Source organism: Lampetra planeri, chromosome 17 (assembly GCF_965212315.1).
Source record: "Lampetra planeri chromosome 17, kcLamPlan1.2.h2, whole genome shotgun sequence".
Taxonomy (NCBI): domain Eukaryota; kingdom Metazoa; phylum Chordata; class Hyperoartia; order Petromyzontiformes; family Petromyzontidae; genus Lampetra; species Lampetra planeri.
In genome coordinates this window covers 4,362,817-4,376,877 of record NC_136123.1, presented here as the reverse complement: position 1 = coordinate 4,376,877, position 14,061 = coordinate 4,362,817, and the positions used below count along the sequence as shown (strand labels likewise).

Genomic DNA, 14,061 nt, shown 5'->3' with positions numbered 1-14,061 from the left:
TCTCTCTTAAAACACAACTCTACGTAAGTTATTTTTTTAAAGCTTTCGTGACTGCAGGGATTCATATTCTTGCTTCTTTCGGTAAAGTCACGTAGCCTATACACAACACTAGCCGTCTGACACTGACGGCGCTGAACCGAGACAGCCAACTACCCTCTAGCAGCGCAATATCAGGTGAAGACGACATCGACGAAGGTGACGAGACTACAGCGACGATGTCGACGATTTTCAATAGCAATGACTGGGATCCCGCTCCAAACGACAGCCCCGAGGTCCCCTCCCAGGGTTGCCTCTTATACTGTCAGCGTGGCCTGGCTCCGCCCACGGCCACGTCCCCCTTCTGGAACCTACTAGCGGGCTCTCGATGTGCCCCGTCCCGAAACCTTGCCCCGAACACATTCCTTGTGGAGGGAGCTGGTAGGAACGTTGGGTTGCTCGGTCAATGGCCAAGGTCAACGGCGGCGTGGTGTATTCCGCAAATATGCCCGACTGTGCGGGCGGGCACAAGCCGGCGTGAGTAGGTTAAACGTTGAGTTTTATAAGGGCACCACGGGGTGACCAGCCCCTCCCCACCCAGCCCCTCCCCACCCCTCCCCACCCAGCCCCACCCTACCCAAACCAGCCCCTCCCCACCCACCCTCCCCTCCCCACCCAGCCCCTCCCTGCACGATGGACGGACGGACACAATAATCCCCTGTGGGCTGGTGTAACCAGGAGGTTCCTACCAGTATCAGAGTGGCTACCGGTTGGGTGATTGACTCCTCTCCCCGTTCTGGAATGTTTCTCTACCGGTTCCGGAAGACATCTACCGAGCGGATGAACAAAAACACGACACGGAGGCTTTCGTGACTGCAGGAATCCATCCATACTGTTTGGTTTCTTTGGGTAAAGTCACGAAAAATAGAAAAAATAATAGGAGAAGAAGCAGAGGAGGAGGAATAAGAAGAAGAAACCCTCCGGCTGCTGGAAGATTCTTCGGGAAGACGCTCCCTGCGAGTTCGCTGACGAGGCGAAGTTGGAAGTTGTTACGACTCGGCCTTCACGTACGTTGACACTCGCTTAACGTTACACGCGCGTGCGATTGTTACGGTTTAACATGCAAGGATATATGTGTACATTGGTGGACATGACTATTGACAGATTTGTAAGGGGTGGGGTGGCTCCGGTGTAGTTTTCCTTGTGAACTGTCCTGGTCCTCGGTCTGGGAACGTGGAGTGTGTCTCCTTGACAAAGGTATCGCTTACGCAGCGTGCTGTGGCCAACCCAGCACCGTTGCGATTCTGTAAACGAGTCGCCTAAAGTTGTCCTTTTAAAAACATTTTGTTTCTCCAAATCACTTGCAATGTACGGTACTGAGTGGGGGGGGAGGGGAGGGGAGCGGTGGCGTAGCGGTTAGCGCGCTCGACTGTGAACGCGACCTCGTCGCTTTGGAAGTGAATATCTCAACCTGACCTGGCACACCAACCTTGATACTGACCCACGTGGCGAAGTATGGTCGAAACAAACACCCCCCCCCCCCCATGACGATAGGGCGTGTGGAGGGCCCTCATCCAGCAGTGGATTTAAGAAGGGCGCTGGGATGTAGACACGCCGTTTAATCACTTCTCGTGTAAGTTTCACCTGCAAATTTAGAACCCCTCCAAGTTTCACCTTAAACTTTAGACCTCCCCTCTCCTCGGCATGAAAACGTCGTATTTTGGCCGCGTGTGAATTTGCGCCAGTGTCGACAAAAAGCCCCCCCCGGGGTTGACGTCGGGAGATGCGTTTCTGACGAATTTTCCAAACGACGTGAAATCAAAGCGATTTATGGGGGTAAGTAGGTGGTGGTGGAGGCGAAGATCTGAGATACCACTGGATATCGAGAGAGGACGAGACGTTGCTGCCAGCGACGTAAGTGTGGGGTCGAGGCGACGCAAAATCGAAGAGCGGCGTTCATATAAAGTGACGCCGTAAATTTCGATTTAAAGCTTTCGTGACTGCAGAGATTCATCTTCTTGGTTCTTTCGGTAAAATCACGTAGAAGGGAAATAATAAAATAATAAAAATAAAACATTATTTAATTTTTTATTATTTTATTATTTCCCTTCTACGTGACTTTACCGAAAGAACCAAGAAGATGACGACGTAAATTTGAGAAACGACGTGAAATGTGGGGAGACGCCAATGGGGTTTATTGCCGTAATTGGTTTTCGGAGAAATTCGCGGCACTCACGATCTGGACTTTTCAGCTTCATAAGGAGATGGGAGAGTGGCCAAGAGGGAGTGATTCTTGGGTGAAGCGTGTGACCCGCTGATGTGCGTGGGGCTTCGCCCGGTACCGTAGAATCCCACAAAGCCACTTGAGTCAGGGGTTACTGGGCCTCCTGAACATGAGTCCTGAGAATGATTGAGGCTCTCCTACCTCAATGAGTAATTGGCGTTTATAAATGTCACATTATTGCAAGAGTAGAGCTAAAATCAGTGCATTTTCAACTTCAGTAGCTACAGGAACAAAGTTAGCCTATTATTTTTATGAGCATTTTATGAAATGGGGTTTCACTGTTGTGCTGCATAACTTCTCTGATGTGTTTTCTGGTTGTACTGCGGGTTATTCGAGACGGACAAAATTTCGCGTGACGTGCTCAGAGCTTCAGCAACTGCATGTATCGGCTCACATTCTTAATTACGCAATGTGAACTGCTCCATTCAGTTCCTGAAGGAGCTTCCAGCACGTGGAGCAAAACGTCGGACATCATGCCGGATTTTTGCACACAGCATTGGTGTACGGTGTTTTTTCTGCAATATTTTGCTGTCTTTTCTTGGATTTTCTGTTTGCACTCAGTCACATATTCACTTTAAGATGTTTTTTGTTCATGTTTTTGTTTGTTGCGGTTGCACCCGATTCAAGAGCCGAATGGCTCACAGGGCTATACCCAATAAATTAACTTGAACTTGAAACTTGTTCTCAAACTGCACTGATAACGGCGTGGATGCTGTCCCTCAGGCTACCGATGGCATGGTACGTGGGGGTGGACGTTGGCACTGCGAGCGTGCGGGCTGGCCTGGTCGATCGCGACGGCATGGTGCACGCATGGGCCTCAGAGGAGATACGTGTCCATCAACCGCAGGCTGGCCGCTATGAGCAAGACTCGCAGGACGTGTGGCGGGCGTGTTGTCACGTCGTCAGGGTAATCGCTGCACCCCAACATCTTCCATCGTGATTTAAAGCTTTCGTGACTGCAGGGATTCATATTCTTGGTTCTTTCGGTAAAGTCACGTAGAAGGGAAATAATAAAATAATAAAAATATAAACCAATAAAATTCTCGCGACGTTTCGACTGCAACACAAACAATCATCATCAGGTGTGAAATCCGCATATTTTCTTGCTGTGGATTTCACACCTGATGACGATTGCTTGTGTTGCAGTCAAAACGTCTTGAGAATTTTATTGTTTTATATCTTTATTATTTCCCTTCTACGTGACTTTACCGAAAGAACCAAGAATATGATAAAAAAAATTTACCCTTCTATCTGGCAACAAAACTGACACCTTTTTTACAAGGAGTCATGTTTGCATAGACCACAATACCTGCAGTCATAATGCAAACAAAAATCATAACTCTGATAATGTATGCACTGTCCTTGAAGTTGATTGGTCCACACCCGAGACAGCTTTCCTTAGAGCCTAGTCTCACATGGGTTGGACCAGATGACGCCAAAAGGCGCCTTTTTCCAATGGTGGAACCAAGAATATCTTCCATTGTGTCAAGGTCTCTCCAAGCCATCGCCGTCTCTCATGGTCTTGCAACGCAACACTCCGTTTAGCTTCTACACCGGTGCCGTTTTCAACACTCCATTTGTATCCAGTTGGGATTGTTCCCCTCCTTCGGTTGCTACTCTGTCATTAGTCTTGCGTGTGCCTGAAAAGGCGAAGTTTAATGTACAACGAATTTAACAAGTTAGCCGTAAATGTTGATAACTCTCCACCACAAGTCCAAGTGGAAGACTTACTTTTATAGAAGTGTGTGTTCAATCGCACACTTAGAAACATGCCTGCCTTTTTAGGTGGTCCCCGTAATGGACATGTCCTCTTACTTTGTGCAACGTCTTCAGTTGCAGATACCTTTGCACTATCAAACAAATGTGAATAGTCTTGTATACCCAGCTGTGCCAGGGTTAGTTCTTTAACTGTGCCAGGATTGGTTACTTTGTAAACCCCTTTCCAAAATACATCATACCGCACGTTCACTCGCCCATTACTATTTGTCTGTAACACCTGCAAAGGTGTAGGCTGTTTAATATTCAGTACTCCATTTTGCACAGGTGTCTTATGGACAAATCTGAACAATAGAAAAGAGCTGTGGTTTTGGTCATATTGGTAGGGAGTTCCCTTTCCCTAATCAATAAATTAAGTTGCATCCTGCAAACACATGGAATTGCATATATATGTGTGCTGTTCTTTGCTTCCCATGGTATAAGGTTCAGAATTGGCACTTTCGTAAATGCATTTTTGTTTTTTTCTCACAAAATGCCCTGGCACAATATTCCACATCTATGACCCCCTAATCGTGACAATTCATGAAATTGTGAGTATGCCGAATGTGAGAATGTGCCTCCCGTGTTAATGCACAGACTTCCAATATGGAATTCAGCATGTGAACATATAAATTCAGTTACTGTTAATATTACATCATTTTGTGGAACCTTTTTACCATTTCATTTGAGTGCAGCAGTATATTCAGTGCCTGTGTTTTAGTACTGCACTTACTACCAAATTAATATTCCTTGTTTTTTTCTTATTTTCTCTCCCACCTCACTTTGCCACGTCTTCATTGTATGCAGCAAGTGACCACAAATGTGGACGTGCATCAGATACGTGGGATAGGCTTTGATGCCACATGCTCGCTGGTGGTTCTGGATGAAAACTTTGGCCCGCTTCCAGTTAATGAAGAAGGTAATTGGCACCTTTAAAATTAACTGACACTTTGCTTTATTTAGGTTAGTGCCTGATATTCTTACACACGGCACAATTTTTTATACAAATAAAAACTTCTGAATTTTGGTATTAATTTTAGTCTTCCTAGTATAGGTGTATTTATTGCCTATTTGTTTGTACTGATGGCAAATGTGCCCAGTAAAGTGTTATAAACGTGACTCTAAAACTCATGATAATAGTATTGCACACGCATGAACAGGAGAATGAGTGCACAGAATGCAGGAGGCCAAACACCTGCGCTCATTATCGTTGACAATGGACGAAGCTGTAATAATGATCTATTACATTAACTCCCAACATTGACTGACAACATTAATGGCGAAATACCCTGATGCCTCTTACACAGGGGAAAGGTGCCGTAATATTGTGATGTGGTGCGACCACCGTGCCATCGGTGAGGCGGACCAGATAAATTGCACGCGACATGCGGTCTTGGCATCACTCGGCGGGGTCATGTCTCCTGAGATGCAGCCACCAAAACTGCTGTGGCTTAAACGGGTGAGACAAAATAAGTAATAGCTCAGTGGGCTTTACCTGGTAAGATAAAAATTGTTTCGTTTGATTTGTATATTTTAATCAGTCATTTGCTTACCTTTCCTATCATTTACACTCTTATCGGGTTTTTATATTGTGTGTTGTTGTAACGTTTAGACCTGCCCGTACTGGACAACTGTGAAAAAGAGCATTGTACCTCATCGGATTCCTCGAGTATAAATACAGATTCTGATTCTATGTGATGATTCGTATACAACCACGCGTAAGTTGTGCATAATGTTTGCTGTTAAAGGACTAAATATACAACTCAAAAAATTAATATCTCTTAATCTTGTAGATGGATACCTAAAAGTTTTAAGCTTAATTAATGTGAACAAAAGTCTAGACAATGCATTACAGAACTCCATTTACATCACTGCAAAATGATACCCATACATTTGAAAACATCAATGATGTCGTTTGGTGCAATAGCAATGTTTGACTGGATCATGTTAAGTTTTGTATATCCAGTCAAGAGTTTTTAAAGATGCAGAGTAAGTCCCTGAGATGTTTCCGAGGAATGAGTAACATTGAACAGTTGTTCAAGAGATGTTCCATCATTTGAGGTGCACCACTTTCGCACTGTGGGGTATCTTTGAGTCCCCATTTGTAACCACAGTGTCCGTGTGATGTGCTGATGCGAATACATAATTGCAGTGATAACACTAAAACATTGTCGTGCGTAGCACCTGCCTGTGATTGTAAAGGCGTTTTCTAATTTACGAAACTTAATTTTCGCGTTAGACTATTCTGGGAGACACAAGCTTTGCATGTGTCAAAATGCAGGAGCGCTGTCTTTTTAATTGTCTTCAAGTCAAAAGTTCAGCAATAAGTATTTGCATATATTACACAACAGTATAACAGTTATGTACCATGATTTAATTTAATTCTTTAGAACCTCCCAGACTCGTGGAAGAAGGCACGGCATTTTTTTGATCTTCCGGATTTCTTGACGTGGAAGGCAACAGGATCTCTGACCAGGTCATAATCATCACATTGTCACTTGCAATCTCATACTATTTCCCGTGCCTCTAATTAGCACGGTTGGCTCTGTATGGTGCCCATTAAGTTCAACATACACACAAATCACTGTACCAAGTGCTAAAAATCAACTGACTTTTGCATCTCCTCCGAATATTGTCCTTGCTTGAAACTGCATTTGAAATATAAAGGCCAGCTCCTTCAATTTGCTAGTCTGAGTTGAATAAGAACAAAAAACTCAAGATATCCTTCTGTAAATGTGTAATCATATAGTACATGAGTAGAGGAAGCCTTTATCAACGTCTGCACCAACCAAGTGATGTTTTTTGCTAATAGCCTTTCAGTGTGCCACTCTAAATGTAAAAAAAGACTACGTTTTCTTGCACCCATCCAAGTGATAAGCCACGAGACAACTGGTTATTATGTGCGCAGTAAACAGCAACATACTGATGAACAAACTGGAGAATATTGGCATGTAAACTCGCGTGAATTTTTTCATTGAAGTTGATAAGGCATCATCGTTCGCTCTTGTGCATATAACGAGTGTTTACTTGGCTAAATTTCGGATTCAAACAGGATTTCGTATTGTGTTGTCAATTGTTTAATTTAGTGCACAGTGATGCATACAATTTCTCCGTTGTGCAATTGCAGATCTCTCTGCTGTGTGGTGTGCAAATGGACTTATAACGTGGACAGTGGATGGGATCAATCTTTCTGGGATGAGATTGGATTATCTGACATTTGCCAAGAAGGATATTCAAGAATAGGTGGGGGAGGCATACACAGTAACGACTCCCCGGAGTGTGCGAGCAAATGTATTAGCACAGAGCTGCAGTCGTCCATCCATCCGTACGTACGTACGTGCGTGCATTGACCCATGCAGGTGTTGACTTCCTGGGACCTGGCCAGCCCCTATCAGGGGGCCTGACCATGCATGCAGCCGATGAGCTGGGCCTTCAACCTGGCACTGCTGTGGGAGCTGCTCTCATCGATGCACATGCCGGCACTATCGGTGAGTGACTGTCCCTGGGATGAACTCCTTGTCATACATTTGCAGGGTGTCTCTGCAACAACAACAAAAACATGATTTAGATGTAATTAGCTTTTCACATAACCCTATGATCCCAAGGATATTGAAAGATTGTTTTAGCTGCTTTTATTGTGAAATAATGCCGACCTTATATGTAGTTAAGAAAAAAAGACTCGTGGAAGAAATGTGGGTATGAACCTACAGAACCGTGAAGTTTAATTGGAATTTTCATTTGTGTGAGGCTGTCAATGTTTGCCTAGGTGTGATTGGAGGAGACGTCACTGGTTTGGGCCTGGCCTGTGAAAGCCAGCCAATCACAGCACGGTTATCAATGATTGGTGGCACATCAACCTGTCACATGGCTGTAAGTTTGCCACCAAATGTATTGCTTATAAACAATATTTTAAACGCAAAATGGTACATACTTTCAAATGTAATATTGTGCTTTACAAACACGTGATACATTTTTTATTTAGAATAAAGCATTTTATTTTCAAGAAAAGTTTATTTTCACTCTTAATTTTCGAGATGATTTGTTTTACGGGCCATTAGTGTTGGCTACACATTTGTGTGATTATCTGTGATTTAATAGTGGGTGACCAACATTAGCAAAACAAGCAGCAAACCCCATTTTTTGTACCGTACTTATAAGTTCCCACAACCTGCACTGACCAGCATGTTAAGTTGGGTTACAAAAACGACGAACGCAGCGTGGGGAGGCCCTCATCCAGAAATGGATCGACAAAGGTTTGCGTATGCATGTAGACGTTTCGTCTGTAATCAAGAATAATTCTGTACCATCTTTAGTCTTCTTATTCTGACTCGCCATCACCCTCTTTGCTGCTGTTCGCACAGTTGAGCGACAAGGCGCTGTTTGTGGGTGGTGTGTGGGGGCCGTACCTCTCCGTCGTGCTTCCTGGACTTTGGCTCAACGAGGGAGGACAGAGTGCCACAGGAAGCCTGGTCTCTAATCCATCCATCACATACATTACACAACTGTGGCAGAATGACATTGACGATTGCATGTGTGTGTGTGTGTGCATGTGTTCTGGCATGCATGTGTATGCAAGAATAATTGTTTGTGTGTGTCAATGTCTTGTCGTGTACAGATTGAACATATAGTGGCTGGTCATCCTGCATACAATGAGCTGAAGAAAATTGCTGATGCCAGGTGACGTTTTCATCAAATTTGATTTATGACTGCGCCTCATCACAACAGAAGTAGAAATTTAATTCTGCCATATCTTAAGATAAACCCATGCACTTGTGCCATCATAATAAAATCCATACACCTTCCACATATTAACTTTAATCCTTTTGTATTATACCAGCGGTCAGTCAACCTATGAATGGCTGAATCGGCAAGTGGTTTCTATGGCAACTGAGGGAGCTCCACCTGCTACTTTGACTTCTGACCTCCACGTGTGCCCGGATTTCCATGGCAACCGATCCCCGCTAGCCGACTCTTCCCGCAAGGGAATGGTACGGTTTTACGTTATTAATATCTACATTTCCATCAAAGTCTTGCTCAACTATGAGCTTTGAACTCCACAGGCTTCAGATTGTGAAATCATTGTGTACTATAACTGTGGAAATTTTTTTTTTACTTACGGTCATTTTAACTTATGACAATGTCTTGGTAACTTGCCTATTTCTTTGTGGCTTTGCACAACCATCCTCTGTGTATGTAACGAGAGGGATTACTTATCAGATTGGGCTAGTGTTGTGTTGGCAAAATGTAATTAGTTGTGACTGATGGTCCAGTTGTATTTTTACTTGGTATTTCATGCTGTTCTCATTGCAGTGTTGATGCATCATATTAAACTGGTGTACTCTACATAAAATAACGCCAATGCAATTGTCTAAATATGGGGAAATCCCATCTTGTCTTGTACCTTCAGGTGATTGGTTTGGACTTGAGCCGCACATGTGATAGCCTGGTGCAACTCTACTTGGCCACCCTGCAAGCCCTTGCTGTGAGTTGAAAGCTACTTGACGATCACGGGTTGGTTCTCCGATGTAGTTCTGGTTTTGCCAAGTGTTCTGCGTAATGAAACTCCCATCACTTGGAGTGAAACGTCGGACATGCAGGACAACATGGTACAATCTAGATTTGAAGTTGAATCTAGATGGTACAACCGGAAAATGAATCGAATACCGATACAGTGGCGCATCCGCAAAAACCTATGCAGCAGCTACTGTTGGTGCTATGGTTGATGTGTTGTTCTCAACATGGCTTCTCTAGTATGTATTTCAACTTGAAAATTGTTCACTCTCATATTCATAGTTCTTTCGGTAAAGTCACGTAGAAGGGAAACAATAAAATAATCAAAATATAAAATAATAAAATTCTCACGACGTTTCGATTGTGTTGCAATCAAAATGTCGTGAGAATGTGTTGCAATCGAAACGTCGTGAGAATGTTATTGTTTTATATTTGTATTATTGTTTCCCTTCTATGTGACTTTACCGAAAGAACCAAGAATATGAATCCCTGCAGTCACGAAAGCTTTAAATCGAAATTTGTTCACTCTCTCCTAATGGCATTTATTTGACAATTTTTTTTTGCTTTTAATTTAGATTTTTGAGTCCTATCTACGTGACTTTACCGAAAGAACCAAGAATAAAAATTCCTGCAGTCACGAAAGTTTTAAGTCTAAGTAACATTTTAAGGGCTTGCATATTTGTATCTGTCTTATTACATTTCCAAACAGTTATTATAAGAGTAAATGGCACTTGTACAAATATAACCTGAATTGCAATTCTGGTAAATGTTTAAAAGCGTAATATAAAAACAATAACATGAAATATCAACTGCTGTGGGAATACATTTACATTAACACAAGCATTTTTTTTACGATTTTGTTTTACAAATATGAATTGATCATGGCTGCATAACCCTTTTTAAAGTAATAATGCCAACTGTTTGTGTCTTCCACCCATAGCTTGGGACACGCCACATCCTTAATGCGATGACACAATCGGGCCACAATGTGAGCGCAATATTCATGTGTGGAGGGCTGAGCAAAAATTCATTGTACGTGCAGGCACATGCAGATGCCACGGGTAAGCCAACATGCCCATACACTGCTTGGAATGTCTCCATGAACCTGTCTGAAACGGGTGATTACCTCATTAAACGTGTGCACGGTGGACCCTCTCATAAATGTGTATGGTTAAAAGTGGCAACCCCAGCTTTTGCACGTGTTGAGGTCTCGTTTGCATGATGTACCGTCGTACTCTGGTCAAACGTTCAACGTATCTTGTTTACGTAACACTATAAGGCTTTAGATGTGAACACTGGATGGAGGTGACAAGAAGTTGTGCAAAATTTAAGAAAATAGTGGAGGCCTTTGACTAGTGGTGGGATATTAATGGCTAAGGAAAAATAAATGTTGAGTTTTTTTTAATCAGTAGGATGCACAGCGTTCAATCAGTGTGAGTTATAATTCCAGGCAGTGGTCAACTTGGCCCTTCATCACTCTGGCTTCGATAAAAATGAGTACTACTTTGTGAGGACTTGCTCAATGAAAATACTCACCACCACCATACACATGTGGAATCCCACTAAAAGAGCAGGGTTATAGGTAGGAGATTGGCGTCACCCCATGCTCAGTTGTGTGAGAAACCATATGTATGTCTGCGTTCATGTAAAACAACCACACACCACTACCAGTTGAGATAGTAAATGTATAGCTTGTGCTCGATATGTTGGTAAGTTGTGTTTGTTTCTCGCCGGCAGGTCTTCCTGTTGTGCTTCCAGCAGAGGCCGAGGCTGTGGTGGTTGGGGCGGCCATTTTGGGAGCTTGCGCCTCTAAAGATTTTACATCCATGCAGGTGAGGCTCATTTGTGTTTTTCCGTTGACGGTGGTAAATTACGAATATAATCCTGAATACTTATGGATCAGTCAGCTTTTATCGCAGCACTGACAACTATGAATTGATGTGCATAATTGCAGGAGGCAATGCAGCACATGGTAAGGGTTGGCAAGGTGATTCATCCAGACCCTGCTGTAAGGAGGTAAGCCATTATACACTTAAAAAACTTGGTCTCGTTTAGATTTAGAACCGTGACCAGGAGTAGTGCAGTAAGCTTTTAAAACACCGCTTCCTCTTATTGCCAGTCACATGTATACAGTATATAAAGTAGGTGAAGAGTTACTTGTTTAATGCATTTGGAAAAATGGTGAAAAAGTCTTCTTGGTTTTTTCGGTAAAGTCACGTAGAATGGAAATAATAAAATAATAAAAATAAAACATAATACAATTATATAATAAATTAATATATTAATATAATGATTATTTCCATTCTACGTGACTTTACCGAAAGAACCAAGAAGATTAATCCCTGCAGTCACGAAAGCTTTAAATCGAAATGGTGAAAAAGTGTTCACATTTTCTTTACTAACAAGGGGCATTTTTCTGAGTCCGTGTGCTTTAGCCTTTTCATCAAAATATAAATCTGGCCCCTTAAGTGTATTAACGGAGATGGATAGAGCAATCGTGCAGTTGTTGACATTGTAATATGAGGCCAGAAAATTGAGTTAATGTTTCATCCATGGCTAATATCAGTCGCAAGTGATATCTCAAATTGTCCTCTCAACCCCTTCACCTGCACCGAGCTGTGTGGTGAAGTATGGTCAAACAACCCCCTTGACTGACACATGGTTAGGAAGCTTGATCCTGCAGTGGATTTACAGGGCTTTACATTTTTATTAACCATCATATTGTGGTGTGCAGGCTGTTGTGAATGCAGATACATATTAGTGATAAATTGTAGTAGACATTGTGTTATAAGTCGCCGATGTGAAATAACAAATCTTGCAGTTGTCAACTTATTTTAATTTGATATACACTAGTGCCTGACATGCCATTCACGTAATTAAAATATTGATTTGGTGTTGTGTGCAGCTTTTATGAGAGGAAGTACAAGGTGTATATGCTCATGGGCCGTAATCAACTGGAGTATCGCTCGCTTATGAGTTCTGCGGACCACCATGCCAACTCGTAATCAAGGACAGATGAACTACGATAATTAATTATTAGTAAATACAGTTGTGCCAAAGAACAAAATGTATTCATTTATCGATGCGTTGATTGAACGTGTATTCACAAATCTGATTTGTAACTATGACCAGTAAATATGCAGCCCAGCAATGACTTGGGTCACGTCACCATCACGGCGTGGCGAAGGGCCTCCACTGGAGGGAGCCCTAGAGAATTCTAGATTTGAAGCTTTCGTGACTGCAAGGATTCATATTCTTAGGTTTTTTCGATAAAGTCACGTAGGTAAAACATTAAAATTAATAAAGTAAAATAAAATAAAAAAATCACGACGTTTCGGAGGCAACACAAGCTTCCGTCTTCAGGTGGAACCGTCAGCCACGACAGCTGTATCAAGTAAATGAGAGATTACAAGAGCTACCACTCCGTATATATAATGGTTGGAGAGGGGGGAAGGGCCAAGTACGGCACACTTTTTATTAATATGGTAAGGTGAGGCTTAAGAGGCTGAGCCTTTGTTATGGAAAAAACCTAAGAATATGAGCCCTAGAGAGCTTGGAATTGCGTCCAATCTTGACTCTGTTCAGTTTTAAATCAAATGGATTACTTTAAACACGCTTCATGTTTTAACTCATGAAATGAAGTCGCAAGGTGATATCTAAATTGGTATTTACACGATCAGTAATTTGTGTACACTATTACTGCTTATATGAACACTTAAGTAAATTCAATTAGGTTTATGAATTGTACAACTTTTCAATGGCAAAATTGTCAAAATGAATATACAAAATACTGATTTTTCATTCTACTGTAATAACACTTTTATAAAGTGATTTTAATAAACGTGATTGCAATGTACACACATTTGAATTTGCCTTTTTCATCAACCGATAAATTTGTTGTTGGATTTACCATCCTTAACCTGTAATGAGCCACCCACACCTCGTAATCAATTGTAACAAGGGTCCGATTCAAGACTATTTTGACATTGTGGCGTCCTGTAATTCCTCGTGGCTAGAGGTGTTATCAGAACACATTCAATGCAAGACGCTTGGTCCCATGTCTGATGAGCGTCAGTAATTTAATCTCCAGGGCATCCTTACATACCTAATTTACCGGCCCTCATCACCAGCCCCGTTCCAATTCTGGATGAAGGCCTCACAAAGCCGTCGCGAGCCCTGGTGGTCGTGCGATGTTACTTATGTAATGAACGACTGGACCACGATGTCTGGCTCAGTGTCCTTTATTATTCGGTTCGTGCTGTACACCCACACGGCTGTCTTTACTCTGTAGCTTCTCCACGGTGCTGACTCCAATGTCGGCCCGATCCCCAACAGCAGCTCCGCTGCTGTTTCTCTCACACAGCCCCCCTTGGCTGTACTCTCTGTTGCTCTTCTCCCTCCGCAGCTCTCACAGCTTCTTGCTCTCTCTCTCTCTCCCCGCAGCTCCTCCTGGCAGCCACACCGCTGCCTCTAACTCGCAGCCCTCCTGGCTGTCTCCTCCCCCAGCTGCACACCACTCCGCAGCTTGCTCTTAT

General features: G+C 42.8%; 1 protein-coding gene across 5 annotated transcripts; it reads left to right on the top strand.

The window, feature by feature from the left end:
• The first annotated feature begins 830 nt into the window (after nucleotides 1-830).
• On the top strand, nucleotides 831-13,382 carry FGGY (FGGY carbohydrate kinase domain containing). 5 transcript variants are annotated; one of them, XM_078601900.1, is made up of 16 exons: nucleotides 831-1,043; nucleotides 2,984-3,167; nucleotides 4,823-4,934; nucleotides 5,323-5,474; nucleotides 6,406-6,491; nucleotides 7,143-7,258; nucleotides 7,375-7,503; nucleotides 7,782-7,885; nucleotides 8,377-8,484; nucleotides 8,631-8,692; nucleotides 8,853-9,003; nucleotides 9,423-9,497; nucleotides 10,467-10,587; nucleotides 11,264-11,358; nucleotides 11,481-11,542; nucleotides 12,432-13,382. In XM_078601900.1, exons 2-16 carry the CDS (start codon nucleotides 2,991-2,993, stop codon nucleotides 12,529-12,531), a joined length of 1,650 nt encoding a protein of 549 aa, XP_078458026.1. In that variant the 5' UTR covers nucleotides 831-1,043; nucleotides 2,984-2,990; the 3' UTR covers nucleotides 12,532-13,382. The 5 variants fall into 5 exon arrangements, with proteins under 5 accessions (XP_078458026.1, XP_078458025.1, XP_078458027.1 ...); XM_078601899.1 differs by lacking the exon at nucleotides 831-1,043 and having other exon boundaries at nucleotides 2,970-3,167; XM_078601901.1 differs by lacking the exons at nucleotides 831-1,043; nucleotides 2,984-3,167; nucleotides 5,323-5,474 and adding an exon at nucleotides 5,628-5,733 and having other exon boundaries at nucleotides 4,844-4,934.
• Nucleotides 13,383-14,061: the final 679 nt, after the last annotated feature.

Bases quoted from the DNA above. Each gene is read 5' to 3' on its own strand.
- FGGY (XM_078601899.1), top strand. From the start codon at position 2,970: ATGCTGTCCCTCAGGCTACCGATGGCATGGTACGTGGGGGTGGACGTT. The intron at 4,935-5,322 runs GTAATTGGCACC...CCTCTTACACAG, and splicing joins GCTTCCAGTTAATGAAGAAG to GGGAAAGGTGCCGTAATATT. The intron at 8,693-8,852 runs GTGACGTTTTCA...GTATTATACCAG, and splicing joins AAGAAAATTGCTGATGCCAG to CGGTCAGTCAACCTATGAAT.